General features: G+C 54.6%; 1 protein-coding gene across 2 annotated transcripts; it reads right to left on the bottom strand.

The window, feature by feature from the left end:
* Nucleotides 1-485: 485 nt before the first annotated feature.
* On the bottom strand, nucleotides 486-22,123 carry CLBA1 (clathrin binding box of aftiphilin containing 1). 2 transcript variants are annotated; one of them, XM_063596417.1, is made up of 5 exons: nucleotides 17,223-18,618; nucleotides 14,992-15,137; nucleotides 12,455-12,584; nucleotides 11,157-11,273; nucleotides 486-4,982 (listed from the first exon to the last, which is right to left on the bottom strand). In XM_063596417.1, exons 1-5 carry the CDS (start codon nucleotides 17,643-17,645, stop codon nucleotides 4,974-4,976), a joined length of 825 nt encoding a protein of 274 aa, XP_063452487.1. In that variant the 5' UTR covers nucleotides 17,646-18,618; the 3' UTR covers nucleotides 486-4,973. The 2 variants fall into 2 exon arrangements, with proteins under 2 accessions (XP_063452487.1, XP_003807042.1); XM_003806994.5 differs by lacking the exon at nucleotides 486-4,982 and adding an exon at nucleotides 8,706-9,623 and having other exon boundaries at nucleotides 17,223-22,123.
* Between the last annotated feature and the right edge of the window lie 343 nt (nucleotides 22,124-22,466).

Here is a 22,466-nt window from a genome sequence, read left to right as displayed (position 1 = left end):
AGCACAATTTGCTGAGCGAGACGATTGCGTGACGAACCTGGGAGGCAGAGGCTGCAGTGAGCCAAGATCGTGCCACTGCACTCCAGCCTGGGCAACAGGGCAAGACTCTGTCTCATAAAATATGTGTATATATTGAAGTCCCCAAATCTTGCTCTCTTTGGAAAAAGCACAGATCACAGACTGTTCCTGTGGTTTTGTGTTTCTTTTTCCTGGGCTCTGGCAAAATAAACCTCTGACTTGATTGAGAGCTGCCTCAGATGCTTTTTGGTTTACACCATACTGTAACTGGAAAATGAGGGAGAATTCTTTAATATCTAACACCTGCTTCATAGTCAGATGTCTGATTTTCTCCCTAAATTGTCCTTTTCTTTCTTTCTTTTTTTTTTTTTTGAGATGGAGTCTTGCTCTGTCGCCCAGGCTGGAGTGCAGTGGCGCGATCTCCGCTCACTGCAAGCCCCGCCTCCTGGGTTCACGCCATTCTCCCGACTAGCTGGGACTACAGGCGCCCGCCACCATGCCCGGCTAATTCTTTGTATTTTTAGTAGAGACGGGGTTTCACTGTGTTATCCAGGATGGTCTCGATCTCCTCACCTCATGATCCACCCACCTCGGCCACCCAAAGTGTTGGGATTACAGGCGTGAGCCACCACGCCCGGCCCCTTTATTTCCTTTTTAACTTTTAAAAATTGAGGTACATAGTAGAGTCCAGAACATGCCAGAATTGTCAGTGTCCGCTTGGCAACAGTTTACACGGGAAGATACCCTGTAGCTGCTATGGGTTAAGGTAGGGGAGGTGTGTCCCCACCGTTGCCAACAGGATTTGTGGGCCTGATCTGCTTGTGAATGGGCACCTGCAGGGCCTGGCCTTTACATGTCGTGAGGTTTGCCCAGGTTGTGTGTGTTGCTGTTCTTTTTTAAAAAATTAATTGTTTTGGTCGGGCGCGGTGGCTCACGCCTGTAATCCCAGCACTTTGGGAGGCTGAGGTGGGTGGATCATGAGGTCAGGAGTTCAAGACCAGCCTGGCCAAGATGGTGAAACCCCGTCTCTACTAAAAATACAAAAATTAGCCAGGCGTGGTGGCAGGTGCCTGTAATCCCAGCTACTTGGGAAGCTGAAGCAGAGAATTGCTTGAACCTGGGAGGAGGAGGCTGCAGTGAGCCGAGATTGTGCCACCACACTCCAGCCTGGGCAACAAAGCGAAACTCCTTCTCAAAAAAAAAAATAATAATAATAATTAATTTTTAGGCCGGGCGTGGTGGCTCATGCCTGTAATCCCAGCACTTTGGGAGGCTAAGGCGGGCAGATCACGAGGCCAGGAGTTCGAGACCAGCTTGGCCAATGTGGAGAAACTCCGTCTCTACTAAAAATACAAAAATTAGCCAGGCATGGTGGCCTGTAGTCACAGCTACTCGGGAGGCTAAGGCAGGAGAATCGCTTGAACCTGGGAGGCGGAGGTTGCAGTGAGCCAAGATGGCACCACTGCACTCCAGCCTGGGTGACAGAGTGAGACTCTGTCTCAAAAAAAAAAAATTAATTTTTAAATTGACAAAAATTGTATATCATGTACAACATGTTTTGAAATATGTGTACACTGTGAAACAGCTAAGTCGAGCTAATTAATATGCACTGCCACACATACTCGTCACTTTTTGGGGTGAGAACACTTAAATCTACTCTCTTAGTGGTTTTATTATTATTTTTTTGAGACGGAGTCTTGCTCTGCCGCCCAGGCTGGAGTGCAGTCGTGCAATCTCTGCTCACTGCAACCTCCACCTCCCAGGTTCAAGCGATTCTCCTGCCTCGGCCTCCTGAGTAGCTGGGACTACAGGCATGTGCCACCATGCCAGGCTAATTTTTGTATTATTAGTAAAGATGGGGTTTCATCATGTTGGCCAGGCTGGTCTCGAGAACTCCTGACCTCGTGATCCACCCGCCTCAGCCTCCCAAAGTACTGGGATTACAGGCATGAGCCACCGTAGCCAGTCTCTCCTAGTGGTTTTCAAGAATATAATCCACTGTTACTGATTACGGTCCCTGTGTACAAGAGATCTCCCGAGCTCATTCCTTCCAACTGAAATTTTGCATCTTTTGACCACCATCCCCCCAGCCACCCCCCTCAGCCCCTGGCAACCACCAGTCTACTCTGCATCTGTGAATTTCCCTTTCTTTTTTGAGACAGGGTCTTGCTCTTACCCACGCTGGAGCGCAGTGGTGCAAACATGGCTCACTGCAGCCTCAACCTCTTGGGTTGGGTTTTGCTTTTTTTTTTTTTTTGAGACAGAGTCTCGCTCTGTCACCCAGACTGGAGTGCAGTGATTACGATCTTGGCTCAACGCAACCTCCGCCTCCCGGGTCCAAGTGATTCTCCTGCCTCAGCCTCCTGAGTAGTTGGGATTACAGACACGCACCATCACGCCCGGCTAATTTTTGTATTTTAGTGGAGACGGGGTTTCACCATGTTGGTCAGGCTGGTGTCAAACTCCTGACCTCAAGTCATCTGCCCAGCTTGGCCTCCCAGAGTCCTGGGATCACAGCCGTGAGCCACCATGCCCAGCCTTTATTTTATTTTATTTATTTATTTAGAGACAGTCTCGCTCTGTTGCCAGGCTGGACTGCAGTGGCACGATCTTGGCTCACTGCAACCTATGCCTCCTGGGTTCAAGCAATTCTCCTGCCTCAGCCTCCCGAGTAGCTGGGACTACAGGCACACACCACCATGCCCAGCCAATTTTTGTTTTAGTAGAGACAGGGTTTTACCATGTTGGCCAGGAGGGTCTTGAACTCCTGACCTCAGGTGATCCGCCTGCCTCGGCCTCCCAAAATGCTGAGATTACAGGCGTGAGCCACCACGTCAGGCCCCGGCCTTTATTTTATATTTGTGTAGAGATGAGGTATCACTCTGTTGCCCAGGCTGGTTTCAAACTCCTGGACTCACGTGATCCTCTTGCCTTGGCCTCCCAAAGTGCTGGGATTACAGGCATGAGCCACCACACCTGGCGAGTTTGACTTTTTGGGTTCCACGTATGAGTGAGATCATGTGGGGTTTGTCTTTCTGTACCAGCTTATTTCGCTTAGCATAAATGCTTCAGGTTCATCTAGACAGTTGCAAATGAGAGGATTTCATTTTTTTTTTTTTTTACAGCTGAATAGTATCCCATTGTGTGTATGTACCACATTTTCTTTATCCATTCATCTGTTGTTGGACACCTAGGTTGGTTCCATAGCTTGGCTATGGTGACTAGTGCTGCAATAAACATGGGGGTGCAGGTATCTCTTCAACATACTGATTTCCTTTCCATTGGATAAATACCCAGTAGTGGGATTGCTAGATGATATGGTAGTTCTATTTTTAACTTTTTCAGACACCTCCATACTGTTTTCCATAGCGGCGGTACTACTCTACACTCCCACCAACAGTGCACAAGCATTCCCATTTCTCTACACCATCACCGACATTTCATCTGTGTAGAATAGCCATCCTAACAGGTGTGAGGGGGTATCTTATTGCAGTCTTGATTTGCATTTCCCTGATGATTACTGATATGGAGCATTGGTTTTGTATAGCTGTTGGTCATTTGTGTGTGTGTATATTTATAAAAATAGATATATACATATTTTTGGAAAATGTCTGCTTGGCTGGACGCGGTGGCTCATGCCTGTAATCCCAGCACTTTGGGAGGCCGAGGCAGGTGGATCACCTGAGGTCAGGAGTTCGAGACCAGCCTGGCCAACATGGTGAAACCCTGTCTCTACTAAAAATACAAAAATTAGCTGGGCATGGTGGCGGGCGCCTGTAGTCCCAGCTACTCGGGAGGCTGAGGCAGGAGAATCACTTGAACTCAGGAGGCAGAGTTTGCAGTGAGCTAACATCGCACCACTGCACCCCAGCCTGGGCGACAGAGCAAAAAAAAAAAAAAGAAAAAGAAAAAATGTCTGTTCAGGTCCTTTTCCTATTTTTTCAATCAGGTTACCTGGGTTTTCTTCCTGTTACGTTGTTTGAGTTCCTTATGTATTTTGGATATTAACCCCTTATCAGACATATGGTTTCCAAATATTTTCTCCGATTTCCGAGGCTGTCTCCTGGCTGTGTTGGGCAGAGGCTGCCTGCTTTTCCTCGCTGTGTGTTATTCCAAGTTGTCTCTACATTTGGTTTGTTTGAATCAGGAGTCATGCGAGAGCTGCACATCACATGCTCTTACGTCTTCACTTAGGACCATCCCTTTTTCCTAGTGTTCTGCCATTTTACATTTTGTTGATTTTGGCACTCAGTTTTATTTCCTTCTTTCTGCTTACTTTTGGTTTAATTTGCTCTTTTTCTTGCACATTAACATGAAATCTTAGGTGGTTTTGTACTTTTCTTACTTTCTAATATAAACATTTAAAGCTATAAATTTCCTTCTATGCACTGCGTTCACTCAGATTTTGATCAGTGCCATTTTCATTATTCAGTTTCAATTACTAAGTTTCCAGTGACCTCTATGGACCCACTGGTTATCTGGACATGTGTTGTTCTCGTGACCTCCTGCTGTGTAGCTGCCATCACTAGCTTCACAGCATGCAGCACCTACCATCTGTTACTGCCATGATCTCATGCCACGGCTTGGCTGGGCTCAGCCGGGTGGTTCTTGCTGGGATCTGTCAGGCCACTGCTGTCAGGCAGCAGCTGCAGCTGGATGCACCCCCTGAAGGCTTCCTTCCTCCCAGGGCTGGCATGCTGGCCGGAAAGCTCCAGCAGCTGGGTCCTTGGGCATCTGTCAGCATCTCTGTGGGATCACTGCAGACATTTCTCCAGCATAGAGGCTTCAGGGTGGCCAGGTGTTTTGCATGATGGCCAACGCCTCTGAAGGCCACGTCCCTGGCCTCTGATGTGGCTGACGGCTCAGCATGTTATCTGCTTGGAGAGAGCTCCACGTCCACTAGAAAGAATGAGGGCTTTGCAGTGTCACTCAGGTCAGGTGATGGTCACGTTCCTTCAGGGCCTCTAGGAATCAAAGGCCAGGACAGATTTACACATTCAAGAAGTTTATTTGGGGAAATACTTATGAAGGACAAAAGGGTTAGAAAGCAGGAGCAGGCAGAGGAAAGCTGTCAGCCTCGATGCAAGCCTGGCATCTGTGGGAGGAAGGGCCTTTGCCACACCCATGGGCCCTGGATAGAGTGTCCATCTGAGGCCGAGGTGGGCAGAAACGGCTGGCTCTGCACCACTCTCTACTCAGCACTGACTGCAGACAGCTGGGAAGCGGCAGTAGCTGGCTGGGAGAGGGGCTTCCCTCTTGGGTCTGGTCCTCCATCAGTGTTATTTGGCACAGGAGCCCAGCATGGCACGATGGGCCCCAGCATGCCCCGTGTTTGCACTGGCTCTGCTCCTGAGCCACTCCAGTAGGGTGCTCCTGGGGGCACCTGTCCTTCTGCCAGCTGTCCCTGCAGACCAGCTCCAGCTCAGCTCCTTTGCCTAGGCCTGTTCCTATACAGCCACACTCACTGTGAAAGGCCTGCGTCTCAGCCTGGGAGGGCAGGGGGCCTTGGCCAGGCCTTAATTCCTCACTGTACCTCACCGCCAACCCAGAGAAGCTGCTTTCCCGCACCTGCTACTTCAGGGCCTATTAAGTAAGTCTTTATTGAAAAACAAAAAACAAAAAGAGAGGCCAAGGCAGGAAGACTGCTTGAGCTCAGGAGTTCAAAACCAGCACGGGCAACATCGTAAGACCCTGTCTCTAACCCAAGCCAAACCAAACCAAGACCCTTTTAGTAGTTAACCAACTTTTACTACTTAATTCCTTTTTTTTTTTTTTTTTTTTTTTTAAGAGATAGGGTCTTACTCTGTTGCCCAGGCTGGAGTGCAGTGGTGTGATCACAGCTCACTGCAGCCTCCAACTCCTGGGCTCAAGCAATCCTCCCACCTCAGCCTCCTGAGTAGCTGGGACTGCAGGTGAGCGCCACCACACCAGGCTAATTTTTATTTTTTACTTTTTTGTAGAGATGGGGGTCTCACTATGTTGCCCAGCCTGGTCTCAAACTCCCGGCCTCAAGCAATCCTTCCACCTTGGCCTCTCAAAGTGCTGGGATTACAGGTGTGAACCACATACCGGGCCTAGTAATTCTTTATATTTTTTCCTCTTCAGATAACTGGTGTGGTTTCTGTATCCTGGCTGATAATGCCTTCATTTTTAAAGAATATTTTTTTCTTTTCTTTCTTTCTTTCTTTTTTTTTTTTTGAGATAGAGTCCCACTCTGTTGCCCAGACTGGAGTGCAATGGCGTGATCTCGGCTCACTGCAACCTTCCCCTCCCAGGTTCAAGTAACTCTCTTGTCTCAGCCTCCCAAGTAGCTGGGATTACAGGCATGTGCCACCACGCCTGGCTAATTTTTGTACTTTTAGTAGAGATGGGGTTTCTCCATGTTGGCCAGGCTGGTCTCAAACTCCTGATCTCAGGTGATCCACCTGCATCAGCCTCCCAAAGTGCTGGGATTACAGGTGTGAGCCCCTGTGACCAGCCTAAAGAATATTTCAATGTATGTGAACTTCTAAGTTGACCTTCCTTTTCCCTTCAGCATCGCAGATGTGGGTGCGTGCATGGCCTTCTGGTGGGAAGTGAGCCATTGTTCCTATCATTGCTTCTCTATATGAATCTCCTGTTTCCACCCTAGCTGCCTTTAAGGCCTGTAGGATGTGTTCAGGTACGGTTTTCTCCACGTTACCTCCTTGCAGTTACAGAGATTCTTGGATTTGTGGATTATTTTCTTTCATGAATTTCAGAAAGTTCTTAGTGATTAGGTCTTGGAATATTTCTTTATTCTCTCCTGTTCCTGCTCTGGGACTCCAGTTACACCCAGTTAGGCCATCTGACTTTGGCCCACAGATCTTGGACCCTCTGTCGTCTTCCCTCCCCTCTCTGTGTTTGGATCTTCTCTAGTGACCAATCTTCAAGTTAACTGATCCATTCCTCTGTGATGTCCAGTCTGCTGTTAAACCCATCTAAAGATCATTTATATCCTGTATTTTTCATTTGCAGCATCTTCATTCTGTCTTTTACTGAAGTGTCCCTGTTTCTGCTGAACATCCTTATCTCTTGGTGAATGTCACCCGCCATTTCCACAGGCCCTCCCCACCTCCCCAGAGTTCCTTCAAAGCCCTTGACTTCAGTTTTACCACTGGGGCTGTCTCTGCTTCTACTGCTCACTGTGGCTCACGTTTTCTTGCCTTTTCATGTGTCTTGTAATGTCTTACTGCAGGCTAGACAGTTCATATAAAAGAACAATCGAGGCTGAAGCAAACAACGTTTAGTTCCAGAGAGGGGCACGTGCCTTCCACTGTGAGGCTGCCAGAGTGGGAACAGAGTTGTCCTTCCCGGTAGTTGAGCTAGCTCTGGACTTCTCTGCAGCTGTAGTTAGGCCTTCAGACGCCCTGAGGGTGGCATCAGGGCATGGCTTCGGTGGGGTCTGAGCTTTGAGCACAGTGATTCTGGACATCAGCCTGTGTGTCGCAGCCAAGCCACTGGCTTTGGGGGGCTGCACGATTTCTCCGTTCTTCAGCCGGACTGCCGTCCTTTTTGGCCACTGGAGGCTTCCTTTGCTCTCCATTCCAGCCCCCCTCGCCTTGCGCCCGGGGTGTCTTGCAGCCTCTTCCTCAGCCTTTGGGGGCTTGCCTCCCGCCCACTGTCCCAGCTCCCCTGCTGGGCCTCCAGACTTTGGGAACAAAAATCCCAGCATATCTGTGAGAGGGGCGTTCTCGGGGGAGTGTCCGTCAGCTCCCTGCCCCCACTCCCAACTTTTGGCACTTTCTTCCTGAGCACTCAGTGTGGACCTGAGGGAGGCCAGGGAGCTTTGGACTTGCCTGTTGCAGGGTCCTCCAGACCCTGGGGGCTTGGCAGCCGCACTAGTGGACAAGCGGTTTGCATGTACGTCGCCTGGTCCCTCCTTACCTGACTCTGAGGGGCCTCTTCCTCTCACTCCCCTCTGGGGACGAGAGCAGCAGGGCCTCTCTTCTCTACTGGGTGCCACAGAAGTCAGGTTTGGAACCTGTTGCTTCTGAGGTTCCTGTGAGGCCACAGGGAAGTCAGAAGAAAGGCTTGGCCTTCTGAGGTCTGTGGGTCACCAACATCCAGCCAGGTGAGGAGCAAGGGCCACCACGGGTGACACCGTGATGCCATGGCACAGTCTGAACCCGAATCTTGGAGTGGGAGGAGCAGGATGGAGTATTTTGGCTTGTTAAAGTCTAACTTTTAAAGGTTAGGAAACCAGGGAATCTCCTGGAGGGGCTCTGCTGGCAGGGCCCAAAAGACAGTGCCTTTGAAGGAAGCTGCGTGTTAGAAAAACAGTCTCCAAATTCCCACTTTCCCCTGGCTGAAAATGCAAAATAAAGGCAGCTTTCCAAGCCATGTGGTCCCAGAAACAAACAAACAAAAAGGACTTCTCCTCATCACAGACCTAGAGCCACGTGCAACATGGTGCTGGCTGTGCAGCTGGGTGGCCGAGGCCAGGCTTTGTGTAGGGACATCTGCTTCCTCCTCCTCATGATGGAAACTCCTGCCCATCACTGTGCACATCGCACTGATACCACGGTGACATGGAGGCTACGGTCCCCCGTGTGGCCTTGGCAGGAAAAGAGACAGCCAGGGTGGCTGCCTGCTTAGACTTCAGGCCTCCCCTGGGGACAGGATTTCAGGTATCAGTCCCCCCAGCTGATGAACCAGTGAGAACAGGCTTATCCAGGTGGTTTTATTTAATAAAATTTTACAAAAGTCAGGGCTGACTTCTTGGCTCTGCCCTTCAAAGAGCACAGTTTTCCTTGGCAGATAACTGGGGGAAGCCACGGGCCCACCAGAGGCTCTCGCAGGCCAGTGGTGCGACCTCCTGTCCACAACCGTGAGGGAGAAAGGCCTGTCCTTGAGGCTGCTGGGCAGGGGCCCAGGCAATAAGTGAGGGCACCTGCGAGGCTTTGAGGACACAGCACATCTGTACACCCTCATGGTGCCCTGACCACACAGCAGCCAGGACACAGTGTGACAGACAGACGGTTTCTGAGCGGTCTCAACAGCTGTCTCTCTGGTGACGTTTCAGTGCCTTCCCCTTTTCCTCTGAACTCATGGATTTGGCCACAAGTTGCTCCCCCTGGACTAAGCAGCCCAGAAGCCATGCCCAGGGTCCATCCCTGAGCAACCCCCACCAGGTGCCAGCAGCATTCACATGGGGCAGGGGGCCCATGGGTGCCACCTGGACCCCGACAGCCTGTCATGGCACCCAGAAACCTCTGTCTCCCCTTGGCTCTGCCAAGGACACATCCTCCATCTCCTGGTCAGACCCGAGACGAGCCCAGAACACAGGACAGGTCCTGTTGGAGAGATCCCAGGAATGGGCCTGGGGTCTGGAAAACAGCTCCACAGACAGCTCTGGTTTCCACATCAATCCAGCCAGGAAGAAAATGAAAAATTCCTCATAAAGGTACAAAGTCCTCCTGATTTTAGCAAACGTCGCTATTAAAGAGTGTCAATTTGAGCTTGCGTGGAGTGAACATCCTTTTCCTTGGAATAGTGATGTGCTGGCCACCTCCGCATGAGGGGGTCTTCAGGAAGCGGCTGCATGTCATCAGCCTCCCCTGTTTGCTGCCAGGCGGCCCCGAGAGCTGAGATGAGAGGACAGCAGTCAGGCGCGCGCACCCCGGGCAATGAGAAGCGCTAGCTTGGGCGTTTGCCCCTGGCCGCCCCCTGCCTCTCGGCCCCCTAGTGTTCTCTCCTTGGTTCTCCTCTTAGAAACCTTCTCATCATGGGATGTCACCAGAGAGGCGCCCAGGGAAAACATGCTGGGGCTTCCTCATGGTGCAGTCTGTGGCTCTGGCCTGCAGCCAGCCCCGAAGACAGCAGTGGGCCCACATCTTAGGCGGGGTCTCTGGCCCTTGTGCTACGTGTCTGGCACTCCCTGGTGGAGGCTGCCACTACCCTGCACACTCACAGCCCTCCAGTGGCCACTCTTGGACTACACCACAGACTTCCCCCAAACAGCTGCGGCTGGACGTCTCCCCCACCGGCTGCTGTGAACAACACAGCCACGAACATTTCTTTACAGCTGCTGCTCTAGGATAACCCTCCTGTGCTACGGTGCTTTTCAAAAAGATGGACAGCCTGTGAAGACGGCCGATCAGGGCCCTCTCCTGTTGCCCCATGGCACCTGTCGCCTGTCACCTGTGTGCTGACCATCCAGGGAACCCACCCCATGTCAGCTGGGGGCAGTGCCACATTCATGCCTAATTCTTGCCCAGAAGCTGACCCTGGCCGCCTCCTGTGCTATGCAACCTTCCTGCTGTCCCAGCTCAGTCTCAGGTCCTTGTTACCTCCTACCAGGCCACAGGGCAGTACTTTACCCCTGCGCCTCCCTGCATGTCACTCTTCATGCTCACAGCCGCCCATGCGCCCCTCCCACCATCTCCTGGGTGTACACAATGAGCCCCGACTGTTCCAGGGTCCTGGGTCTCCAGGGTGAGCAGGAAACCAGGTGAGCTAGGCCTGGCCATCTCACCCCTCCTGCAATACTTGGTCTGAGGGTGGGCTCCAGACTCCAGCCCAGAAAAGCTTTTCTTCCCCCTGATAAAAGAGAGAGCTGCAGGAAGAAGTCCCCTTCTCTGCCCATCTCCTCTTCCGCCTTGAGCCCGGCTGTGATGATGTGATGAAGTGACTCTGTGGCAAGAACCGCGGCTCATGAGAGAAAAGCTGTGGGCAGACCCTGTGTAGGGTAAGCAGCCCATGACTGAAGCCGCCAGTCAGATCCGTTCACGACAGCTGCCCAGGCGGAGTCAACATCCCCTGGCCCAACAGTCACAGCCTGGTCCTGCCTCATCCTTCCAGCCTCGTCATCCACACCTGGTGTCTCAGCTTCCCTGCAGCAATCTTCTCTGCCTGGCTTCTCCTGCGTGACCCACCCATAACCTGGGTCCTCTGGCCTAAGAGTCTTTCCGGATGGTATTTATATTCCTTGGCACCCTGCAGTGGTGTTCACAATTTGCCTGTCTGCCCTAAATAGCACAAATGTTTGTTTTCTGGAAGTCCACAAGACTCAAAGGAAGAAAACAAGCAACTGACTCACATCAGAGAAAGCGGAGGGCTCCACATGTGTGGACACCGCCAGCGCGGTTCCCTGAGGCCTCTCCTTGGTGACCACTCACCTTGGTCTGGATCAGGGCTTTGCAATGCTGGAGACAGAAGCTGCTGACAGTGAGGAGTCCTTCAGGCTCTTTGAGGTCACAATCTTCCATGATGTGGCCCTGGCCTCCAGAAAGGTTCTAAGGAGACAGACCCCATCAGACAGCCAGTACAGTCATCATTTTGTCTCCTGTTTCCTTTTCCCCTGAGCCCCTCTACTAATTTCATGCTAAAACTGCAAAGTTCTCTCAGGCCCCTCTCAAGGTCAGCGCACCAGTTTCCCCTGTGTCGCCCTGCCACTCGCTGCCTCATGCCCGGCTCACAGGCCTCGCTCCCCTTCAGGACCTCAGCGCCCCTCAGCTGCTCAATGGGAATAATGTCTTCACGGCCACTTTCAGACACACCCTTCAGGCTGCCGCCACTCAGAGCTGGCCCGCACCTGAGGCTTCTATTCAGGCCTCCCCCCTTTCCTAGCCTCCTGGTTCTCTGTTTTCCTCACACAATGACACAGTCAGGGCTGATCTCACTGGGAGCCTCTCTGTTCCTTTCTGCCCTTCACTTCCTTCCTGGCCAGCCCAATGTGCCCCATGGGCCAACAGGGCAACCATTTTCATGCCCCTGTCTTCACCAGGGCCAATCTGCCTGCCTGGCTGGCCCTTTTTGAGTTTTCCATGTTTGAAAATTTCCATAATATTTAAGAATGAGGAAAGATCATTGAAATCTAGATCTCTGAAAGGCGGCCCTCCCTATGACTGGCGTTTTCTGCGACAGCCCAAGAGCTTGAGCACATGCACGGCAGTCTGTGCGTGGCAGTGGCGCATGTGGTGGTGTGTGGTGTGTGTGCGTGGCGGCGTGTGCGTGGCGGCGTGTGCGTGGCGGCATGTGCGTGGCGGCATGTGGTGTGTGAGGCGTGTGCGTGGCGGCGTGTGCATGGCGGCATGTAGTGGCGTGTGAGGCGTGTGCATGGCGGCGTGTGCGTGGTGGCATGTGAGGCGTGTGCGTGGCGGCGTGCGTGGCGGCGGCAGTAGCATGAGTGCACACACACTGTTGCACATCTCTGAATGCGTTGTCTGCTGCAGGCTCAGGCCCATTCCTTCCAGAGCCTTTCCCCACCTCCTACTCTAGGCTTTGCTGGCTCCTGCCTCAAGCATTCGGGAGTCATCCAGTGGCCCTGACACGTTTATGGGGCCACCTAGTGGCTTTAACCCACCTGAACCCACACCTCTGCCTGCACCCACCCCTTGGGCGCGGCCAAGGGCCACTGGCGACAGTGAAGTTCAACCACACTCCCAGGAGCCCTGTGTCAACCCAAACCGCCTACCTTCTGCGCAGCATCTATTCCAAGAACAAGAAAGAAGTTCTCCTGGCAACGGGACTCGCTCCAGAGGCGCTGAGAAGTAGACGTGGTGTGTATGCTCTGAAGGGCTCTCCAGAGTTTTCTGGATTCGTTACTGGAAAACAGATGCAGTTGTTAAAAGGTGACCTTGAGAGCCTTCTGAGGAGATCACGAGGCACGGCCCGAGGCACGCAGCGGGGCGCCTGGCCTTTACCCGCGAGCCGAGACGCGCACAAGCCAAGAGGCGTATGGCTGTTAAGAACCCTAAAAACAGTGTTCCCAGGCTGGGCACGGTGGCTCACGCCTGTAATCTCAGCACTTTGGGAGGCTGAGGCTGACAGATCAGGAGGTCAGGAGTTCAAGATCTGCCTGGCCAACATAGTGAAACCTCGTCTCTATTAAAAATACAAAAAAATAGCCGGGCGTGGTGATGGGCGCCTGTCATCCCAGCTACTGGGGAGGCTGAGGCAGGAGAATCGCTTGAACCCGGGAGGCGGAGGTTGCAGGGAGCGGAGATCGTGCCACTGCACTCCAGCCTGGGGGACAGAGTAAGACTCTGTCTCAAACAAACAAACAAACAAAAAAACAAATAAAAACAGCATTCCCTGCAGGAGCACTGGGCCGTCTCATTTATTTGTTCATTTATACTTTTATTCAAACAACACGTGCCATCCTTCAACACCCCAACCCACCTCCCGTGCCCCCTCTATGCCTCACAACACCTGCCCTGGAGTAGCTGACTTACTGCCGTTACTGTCTCCTCCAAGGAGTGGAAGCTCCGTGAGGCCAGATATTTTGCTGGTTTTGTTCACTCAAGTGCCTAGAACTGTGCTGAGTACAAAACAGATGCTCCCAAACTACGAGTACCAGTGCATGCTCAGGAGAACAAATGAGCAAACCAACGGTGAATGTCTACTATGTGCCACACGTCACTGCTACGCACTGTGAGGGACTGAGAAGGTCTGCCTGCAGGAAGTTCACGCTCTAGTATGGAAGGGAAAATGAGTGCAAGGGCAGGTGCGGCAGCTCACACCTGTAAGCCCAGCACTTTGGGAGACTGAGGAGGGCAAATCACTTGAGCTCAGGAATTTGAGACCAGCCTGAGCAACATAGCAAAACCCTGTCTCTACAAAAAATACAAAAATTAGCTGGGTGTAGTGGCGGGTGCCTGTAGTCCCAGTACTCAGGAGGCTGAGGCAGGAAGATCGCTTAAGCCTAGGAGACGGAGGCTGTAGTGAGCTGAGATGGTGCCACTGCACTCCAGATGAGTACAGAAGAAGAGCAAATGTGCTAAACACCAAACCATTTCCAAAAATACCCCAGTGTTTCAGAACACACAAACCATGCTCTACTCCACCCCCAAAGTACCATCCAGCCTTCTGTCCCACGAGTGTCCAGCCCCGCCAAGTCCTGACACCCAGGACTCCCCATGCCTCTGGGTCCGCGAGTTGTGCTGCTGGGGACAGAGATGTCAATGCTGCCAGCACAGAGCCCACCCCCACCGTCAGCTTGCTGGGACCACATTCTCCACAGTTTCTCCCCAGGGATCATGCTTTGCAGAAGCACCACACACAGAGGGCACACTGGCCATCTGGGCAATGCTGGTTGCGGCCTTCTGGGCTCCAGGCCTCTGTCCTCAAGCCCCTGTAGAGGGTACCCTGGGGCAGGTGCTGGGTTGGACCCCAGTAGAGGACACGGTGGGCCAGGGCTGGAGCCCAGAATGGCCTGTCTGCAGAGCTCTCTGAAAGTCCAGGCCTGCTCAGAGACACAAAAATCAGCAGGCTGACCTGGCTCTCCCCTGGCTGCTGGGAGACCCACTCCACAGACCACACCAAGGGACAGGGAAGCTAGCTCACCCCAACCTTCACTTCCCTCCTCCCTCTGGGGCCTTAGGCCAACTTACCTTGAGCTTCTCAACCACTGCGGCCTAATCCACTCGAGCGCTGTTTGTCTTTCAATGCTCAGTTGAAAGTGTGTCCCTGGAAAATGGCCATCTGCGAGTGACTGTGGGTGCACTTTCCCCTAGGAGCCTGTGGCCCTGCAGGCAGCACCGGGAGCACCCCTGGGGCTGGGCCTGGGGCTGACAATGGGGCTCCAGAGTGTGGAACGTTTTCTAGAACTCTGTGGCTGAGAACCATGAGGCAGCCGGTGCCCACTCAGCCAAGTCCCCCAGAAGGCCCCTGTGCCCACTGCCCAGGCCCACCAGCCACTCGCAGTGAATGCGAGGCCCCCACCCACTCCACCAGCACTGGCAGTGAGACCCAAGAGGAGCTGGGCTTGGGTCCAGCTGCTCCAGGTGAGCTGGCTGGGGAGGAGGATGAATAGGGCTCAGAGTGGAAGGCCACAGCTGGAGCGTCAATCGTGCTGCCCCTTCTCATAGGACCCCTATGACCCACAGATGGCAGGGACCTCAGGAGAGATGCTACTCTCCATAAAGGCAAAAACAAAGCCTCACACACCTACTTTTATCAAACAAAAGTACAAAAGCAGTTGCTGTAAGAAATATTTCTTAAGTTCATTACCACAATTTATGTATACATTCAAGGCCAGGTTTTTCTTCACTGCTTATTTCTAGGAAATGGTCTATGGTGGAAACGTCTTCAGCTGCCTGCTGGACTGTTATATCTTGAAAAGCACACTTTAAAATGTTCTCATAGCTGAGAATGGGCTGAAAAGAAAAGAAGAAAAGCATACCAAAGTTAGGAGAAAGACATACATAACGTTACCTTATTCCAAAGAAATAATTGTGATAGAAATGAAATTTGTAATTGATCATACCATTAGTGTTACTATCACTTGACATATTCATTCCTAAAAATCACCAAGTTAGCAAAATCACACAAAACCAGAGGACTCATGGGAAAGGTGGGGTTAGGACAAAACATTCAAACTTCATCAGTGACACATGAAAAAAGATGGCCACCCAATAATGTTAGTGCTGTTTTCCATGTTTGGTTAAGAAATTATACATGCGGCCGGGTGTGGTGGCTCACGCCTGTAATCCCAGCACTTTGGGAGCCCCAGGTGGGCAGATCACGAGGTCAGGAGTTCGAGACCAGCCTGGCCAACATGGTGAAACCCCATCTCTACTAAAAATACAAAAATTAGCTGGGCATGGTGGTACACGCCTATAATCCCAGCTACTTAGGAGGCTGAGGCAGGAGAATCGCTTGAACCGGGGGGGGGGGGGTGCGGGCAGAAGTTGCAGTGAGCCGAGATTGTGCCACTGCACTCCAGCCTGGGTGACAGAGCGAGACTCCGTCTCAAAAAAAAAAAAAAGAAATTATACATACTACAGTAAGCACAGCACTTTACCTTGGCAAAGACAAAGGCTCGCAGGCTGAGTTAGTGTGAAGGGGTAGGAGGAGGGTGGTCTGAACCGGGTGAAGTCCTAACACCAGGTGTTGACAGGTGTGCTACATCGGGGCACTAAGCGCTGTGTGAGGGTGTGCGTGTGCGAGTCTCATGTATTCCAACGGGCCCCAGCTCAGCTGGGGGCAGTTTTCTGCATTTATCTACTCTTTCTTGTGAAGTTTCAACTATGCTCTAATTGTTCCCTAATACATCAATCATGCTGGAAAACAAATCCTGTATTCAAAACAAGCATTACAGCAGACCTTACTCTATTAAGAGTGGATCTCATCAGGATTCCAGGGAAACTGCTTCAGAAAACAGTCCGGCCGGGCATGGTGGCTCACGCCTGTAATCCCAGCACTTTGAGAGGCCGAGGCGGGCGGATCACCTGAGGTCAGGAGTTCAAGACCAGCCTGGCAAACATGGTAAAACCCAGTCTCTACTAAACATACATACATATATATATATATATAAAGTTAGCCGGGCGTGGTGGTGGATGCCTGTAATCCCAGCTACTCAGGAGGCTAAGGCAGGAGAACTGCTTGAACCCAAGAGACAGAGGTTGCAGTGAGCCGACACAGTGCCACTGCACTCCAGCCTCAGCGACAGAGTGAGACTGTCTCAAAAAAAAAAAAAAAAAAAAAAAAGAAAAGGAAAAGAAAACAGGCCAGCCCTGAGAACTACAATATCTTCATTTCCTTCCTCACTGGTTTTATTTCTGATCTCTCATGATGGTGCTTGGGATGAACCATTTGGGAAGAAGTGGCAGAGAAAGAGGAACAATGGAAGGAAGAAGACAGGAAAAGAGAAGGAGCAGAAGTGTCACCAAACGGTAAACACCCACAGTCTGCTCTGAAAGAGAGCAGGGGGCAGGGGCCTGAAGGCTGGGACCCTGGCTCCCGGACAGGTCGGAATGGGCATCACCCAATTCATTACAAGCTCCCGGACAGGTTGGATCCCGCGTCACCCAATTCATTACAAGCAAGTTGAAATGTGATCATGTGATTTTAGAATCTCCGAGACTTTTGAACTCAGCAGATTCAGAATTCAGACAAAAAGCTCCTCGTCAAATGCCCTGAGCTGGGGCCAGTGCAGCCCCCACCAATGGGGAATGGACAGGCTGGGGGAGGAATGGTCAGAAAGAGCGACCCAGCTCAGGTGGCCCCCACCTGGCCTTGGTGTGACCCATTTCTGCAGCCTCCTCTGCCAACTCATTGCTTCCCTGGCCTCAGGATGGGACTGCCAACCACATGGCCAGGGACGAAGGCCAGGAGAGAAGCAGACGCTCTGGGGCTGTCAGCCCCCTCCCTGGCCAGCACGCCACAGCATTCGAGGGCTGCAGGCCTCTTGGTGTGTACACGTCCCACTCAACATGGTGACCACAGCACAGCAGAAATACCTCAGAAGGTGGGACGGCAGAAGTTCCTGTCACCCAAGGTCCACCCTGGCATGGTTGGTGAGAACTGCACTCTTTTGGGGCAGAAGTGGTTCTCGGTGGCTGGGGTTCTGTGGGTCCCTCGAGGAGTTCAAGGGACTGTGAGAATTGTCCAGACTTGGCTGAAGATTCTCGAAAGCCTTCAAACTCCCCCCAAGTGCTGCTGTGTTCCCCTGGGTCAGGACATCGGGCAGTGCAGGTGGAACCGCCCTCACGGGGCATGGAGATGCTGGCTTTCCCATCGGACAGGAGAAGGTCGGGGCAGGTCCGTCTCCATTCCAAACTGTCATCACTCAGCCTCTCAGGTGCCACTCGGAGGGAAGCGCTGGCTGCTTCCTCCTGGAGGTCACTCAAAGGCTCTCCCCCCAGCTCCCGCCGGCCTTGCATCTTGGAGCCGCCAGGCCAGCAGAGGCCCGATGGGCAGCTGCTCAGGAGACATGCACGCCGGGGTGCTGGCCGCCCAGGACTGCCCAACCTTCCCCTGCCCCGGAGAGGGCCAGGGGACGCTGCAGGAGTGCCCCGGGCTGCCCAGTGGCTGACGGTGAAAAGTGCCCACGTGCTGCTGTGGAACTGACACAAACCACAGGAATGGTCCGGTCGCCCGGGAGTCCTGGCTTCCTCCCACGCGCGCGGGCGCGGAGTCCGATACAGGGGCGCGTACCAGACCCACGGCAGGTGTGAGAGGGGCGGCCCAAGGTGGGGCTCCTGCTCTGGAGAGAGCCGCGAGGGGGCCTGGGAGGCCCACGCTGGCCAGAGGAGCGAGAGCCGGGCGCCCGCGGGAGTCCCAAGTGGGAAGGAGTGGGTGCGGCGCCCCGGGGCCTCCCGAGAGTCCCTCTCGCACGCGGCCCGCAGAGCAGCCCTGGAGCGCCTGGGCCTGGACAGGGCCCGAGATGGCCGGCTAAGCGCCTGGCCCACGGCTCCCGAGAGTCCCCGCGTGTCCTGGGCCCGGGCCCGGGCCCCGCACCCACCTTGGTCGCCGCCTCGGCGGGGCCGCGCGGGACCAGGCCGAGAGAAACCTGCAACCAGCCGTTCTCTCCTGCCTGCGCCGCCCCGTTGCCTGGCAACGGCGTGCGCCAGCTCCGCTTCCGGCGTCCGTCGCCGTGGCGTCAGCACGCATCCGGGGCGAGGCCAGCGCCGGCCCCCGCCGTCCAGGACCCGCCCCGGACCCGCCCTCCCTGCCCCGGGCCGCCTCCGCTGCGGGTGGGATCGGGCTTCCACGCTGGCCGAGCCCTGGGCGCCGGGCCGCTCGAGCTTTCTGTCCGTGCTCAGTTCGCCGCCCGAGTGGTTCTTTCTTTTTTTTTTCTTTTTTTTTGAGACGGAGTCTCCCTCTGTCGCCCAGGCTGGAGTGCAGTGGCGCGATCTCTACTCACTGCAAGCTCCGCCTCCCGGGTTCACCCCATTCTCCTGCCTCAGCCTCCCGAGTAGCTGGGACTACAGGCGCCCGCCACCACGCCCGGCTGATTTTTTTGTATTTTAATAGAGACTGGGTTTCACCGTGTTAGCCAGGATGGTCTCGATCTCCTGACCTCGTGATCCGCCGGCCTCGGCCTCCCAAATGCTGGGATTACAGGCTTGAGCCACTGTGCCTGGCCCTAGAGTGGTTCTTTCTTCCTCACGATGAGCTCCCCAGGTCCGTCCCAGCGCACCCGTCACCCGCAGCCCCTTCTCCCGGCGCCCCGCAGCCTAACTTGCCGCGCCGCCGACCCCTCTGTGGGTGCAGCTGAGCGACGGCCCCTCAGGACCCCACCTGTCCCTGGCGAGAGCCAAGTCCGTCTTGCTGACTCCTGAATCCCAAAACCTCGCCCGCCCCTAACTCGTCCCCATTCCTGGGGGAAGGAGCTGCGGGGAGGCTCCACCCCTCCCTCGCAGGCCGCATGGAGTGCTCCCCTCCTTTGTCACTAGCCAGACCCAGGCAGAGCAGGGCTGGCGGACAGCCCCTCTCCAGCCACTGGACGACCAAGGAGCTAGGCTGGCCTCTGCCAGCTCCCCTCCGGGCTTCCAGGCCTTCTGCCATCTGCCCTCACCCCCAGACTCAAGGAGTCAACCTTGACTCCATCTCCTCCCTGGCCTTCCCAGACTGGCCCCCATCACTGCCTCCTCTGGGTAAGGGGAGGGCCTGGCCCTGGTGAAGCCCTGAACCATGCCACCTACTGTCCACCCCCTATCTACCTCAAGCTCGCATTTCTCCCACCCTGGGGCTTGGGGCCCTGCCTGGACTCTGTCCTTGCTTGAATCACCCCTTCCCTCCCTGGTCCTTCTCAGCCAAGCTACAGAACAATTTAATTTTACAAATGACAAGATGAGATCATTCTCTGCACCTTAGACCCAGCCTCCTGTCCCCGCTCCTTCCTGAGGGGCAGAGCAGCCGGGCCATGCAGTATGGAAGCTCTTCGGTCAGACTGCCCAGGACTGGACCTTGGCTTGGCCACCCCAGCACCGCAGTGACCCTAAGGATGGTGATTAGGAGCTGGCTGGGTTTGTAGACCAGGCCTGGGCCTGTCTTGCCAGCTTAAGGGCAGTGTCCGTTCCCACTGCTGCCCCTCATCCACTGCACGTCCTTGCCATCCTTGAGGCCCAGGGAGCTGGGAGGGGGGCAGGAGGAGTGTTGTCCTTGTGTACAGGTGGGGAAACTGAGGCCCCACCCCAAAGGCCTGCGTGAGAAGCAGAGCTGGGACAGGAGGTGCTCTCCTCGTTCTCTGCAATTCCCCACCCCCGTCTGGGCCTCAGCTTCCACGTGAAGAGCGTGGGGAGCACAGTACTCCCAGGGTGGTTGGAGGATAAAAATGACCCATATGGGTTGAAGAGCTGGTGTGGCAGTTGAACAGCCCCACAGAGATGTCCACATCCTAACCCCTGGAACCTGTGGATATGTGACCTTACAGGGTCAAAGACCCTTTATAGATGGGCTTAAATTAAGGCTCTTGAGAGGAGGAGTGGAGCCTGGATGAGGCATGTAGTCACAAAGGTCCTGAGAAGGAAGCAGGAAGGTCAGAGTCAGAGAGGAGACGCAAAGGTGGAAGCGGAGCCAGAGTGATACGAGACTGCAGATGCCTCTGGAGGCTGAAAGGACCAGAAAACAGATCTCCCCTGAAGCCTCCAGAAGGCACACCATCCTGCCCACACCTAGAACTGGAGTTGATAAATGCGCACATGCTGTTTTCAACCACTGTGTCGTCGGTGGTATTTTGTTATGGCAGCAGCAGGGAACTAATATGCCTGAGTGACCCCTTGTGACCCACTGAGAAGTGCTGCCTCGGGGAAGCCAAGGTGCAGAGGAAATGGCAGCGGCAACCTTGACATCAGATGCCCAACCCTGGTTGCAGGAGGAGGTGGGGGCAGCCCAGGTGGCTGCTAGGCCGCTGCTGGCTTCTTGGGCCAGCTTCTGGGCAGACCATCCTGCTTCATGGCACAGCCTGAAAGGCACGAGCTGAGGATAAGGCTTCCAGGTTGGCGATTGGAGCAGGCACTGCTCAAATTGAATTGGCCCAGCTGCTAGGGGAGACTGGGCCAGAGAGGGTGGGTTCCCATTAAAGCCTGGGTGTGGGGGACATTAGCCATGACTCCCGAGGGGCATGGAGGGGGCAGGTGGAGTGTGGTCAGGACGAGGAGCCCATGTGGCCCTCCCAGGATCTCTCCAGCCACCTCGGTTCACCCTGAGCCCCAGCCCTGCTCAATGGCTGTGTGAGGAGCACCTTCCCTTCTGCAGAGGAGCCAAGCTTCCCTACCCTAGTCTCAGGAGGAAGGGGCCAGCTTGGGTTCTGGGGCAAGTGCCACCTATGCACAGAGCCCCACAGTCATCTTGGGATCTCCCAGCATCACCTGATGAGCAAGGACTGGCTGGGGAGGGGTCCCCAGAAGCACCCAGGCATCCTGGTCCTCTGGGATCCTCAGCCCCAAGTCCCTAGGGCAAGTTGGGGAGTGTGCCTGTCCTCACCTCTGGCAGCAGGAGTGCCAGGGCTTGCAGGCGGCATCATGGGAACCTGCTGCTGCTCGGATCCCAGGCTAGCCCACACGGACTGCTGAGCCAGAGAGCCCGATGAAGACATGGGTTGAAGAAACCCATCCGAGTGGAACGATGGCAGCACCCTGACATGCCCCACCACTGCCACATTTCCTGATCCCAGCTGTGTGGGTGCAGAGGAAGTGGACCTGGGGACAATACCCAGGCCTGAAACGGGCACCCAGCTTTGGGGGAGAGTGAGGCGGTTAGAGGTCAGGAGTCAGTGTGGTCAGGCAAGAGTGGGAGGCTGGGTGGACAAGTGTTCCCCACCTGGTCAGGGGGTCCTCCCCCATCATCTCTGTATAAAAGACTGAGGAGGGGCAGGCAGTGGCTGAGACAGTCCTAGATGCTCCCACCTCACCTCACACCACTCCATCTGGGCACGAGGCTGGGCTGGATGCAAGGCTGTGGCTGGGGCGGGGCAGGGACCACAGCAGAGCTATTTTTGCTTATGTTGCTGCAGCTGCCGCAGCAAGAATCAATCATTGATGCTGTGGGCATCCCTGCCTGCAGAGGGTGGAGGCAAGCAGCGCCAGTCAGGCCATGGGGGCAGGGCAGCGGCTCTGCTGATGGTCAGGGCCTGGGGAGCCTCGGCTCCTCACCCAGGCCCTGGCACCCAGCCTCAGGAAGGCTGTGGGCAACCAGTGGGCTGGGCCAGTGTCCCCATCTCAGTGGTCCAGGGAAGAGGTGGAGGCTGTGTGCACAGGAGACAGCATGCGATGCCCTCTCCCTGGGGTGACACCTGTAGCAGGTGTGGGGCCTTGTATGTGCCAGGGGCGGCTGTGAGCTGGGCTTGTGTCCAGCGATGCTGTGGGTGGGGGCATGAATTCCTGAGCCCAGGCCCGCTTCTGTGGTCCTCCCTAGCTGGGCATCTGTCCTCAGAGGGGCACATGGGGAGGAGACTGGAGCTGGGCGTGATGACAGGAGCGCAGGCTTCAGCTGGCGGGGAGGGCCCGGGATGGGGGCTGGCAGCCCCTCTCATCTTCTCCCCTGCTCCCACAGCTGTGACCCTGGACCCCTGTTTCAGCTGCTGAGGCCCTGGTGGGCGGGAGGAGGGATTCTGGCTGGCCTCTGGGGAGCCAGTCCTCAACTGCACATAGCGGCAGCCTGCCTGTTTGTGGGGGTACACTGCCCAAGTTGCAGGCCCTCCCAGAGGCATCTGGAGTGAGATAGAGCTCTCAGGACCCCAGGTTCCTTGAGGTGGGGAA

The sequence above is a fragment of the Pan paniscus genome, chromosome 15 (assembly GCF_029289425.2).
Source record: "Pan paniscus chromosome 15, NHGRI_mPanPan1-v2.0_pri, whole genome shotgun sequence".
Taxonomy (NCBI): Eukaryota; Metazoa; Chordata; class Mammalia; order Primates; family Hominidae; genus Pan; species Pan paniscus.
The sequence above is the reverse complement of the archived record's forward strand: the minus strand, read 5'-3'. Positions and strand labels throughout refer to the sequence as shown.

Bases quoted from the DNA above. Each gene is read 5' to 3' on its own strand.
- CLBA1 (XM_003806994.5), bottom strand. From the start codon at position 17,645: ATGCAAGGCCGGCGGGAGCTGGGGGGAGAGCCTTTGAGTGACCTCCAG. The intron at 12,585-14,991 runs GTAATGAACTTA...TCTGTTTTCCAG, and splicing joins GAATGTATACATAAATTGTG to TAACGAATCCAGAAAACTCT. The intron at 11,274-12,454 runs GTAGGCGGTTTG...CTGTCTCCTTAG, and splicing joins GAATAGATGCTGCGCAGAAG to AACCTTTCTGGAGGCCAGGG.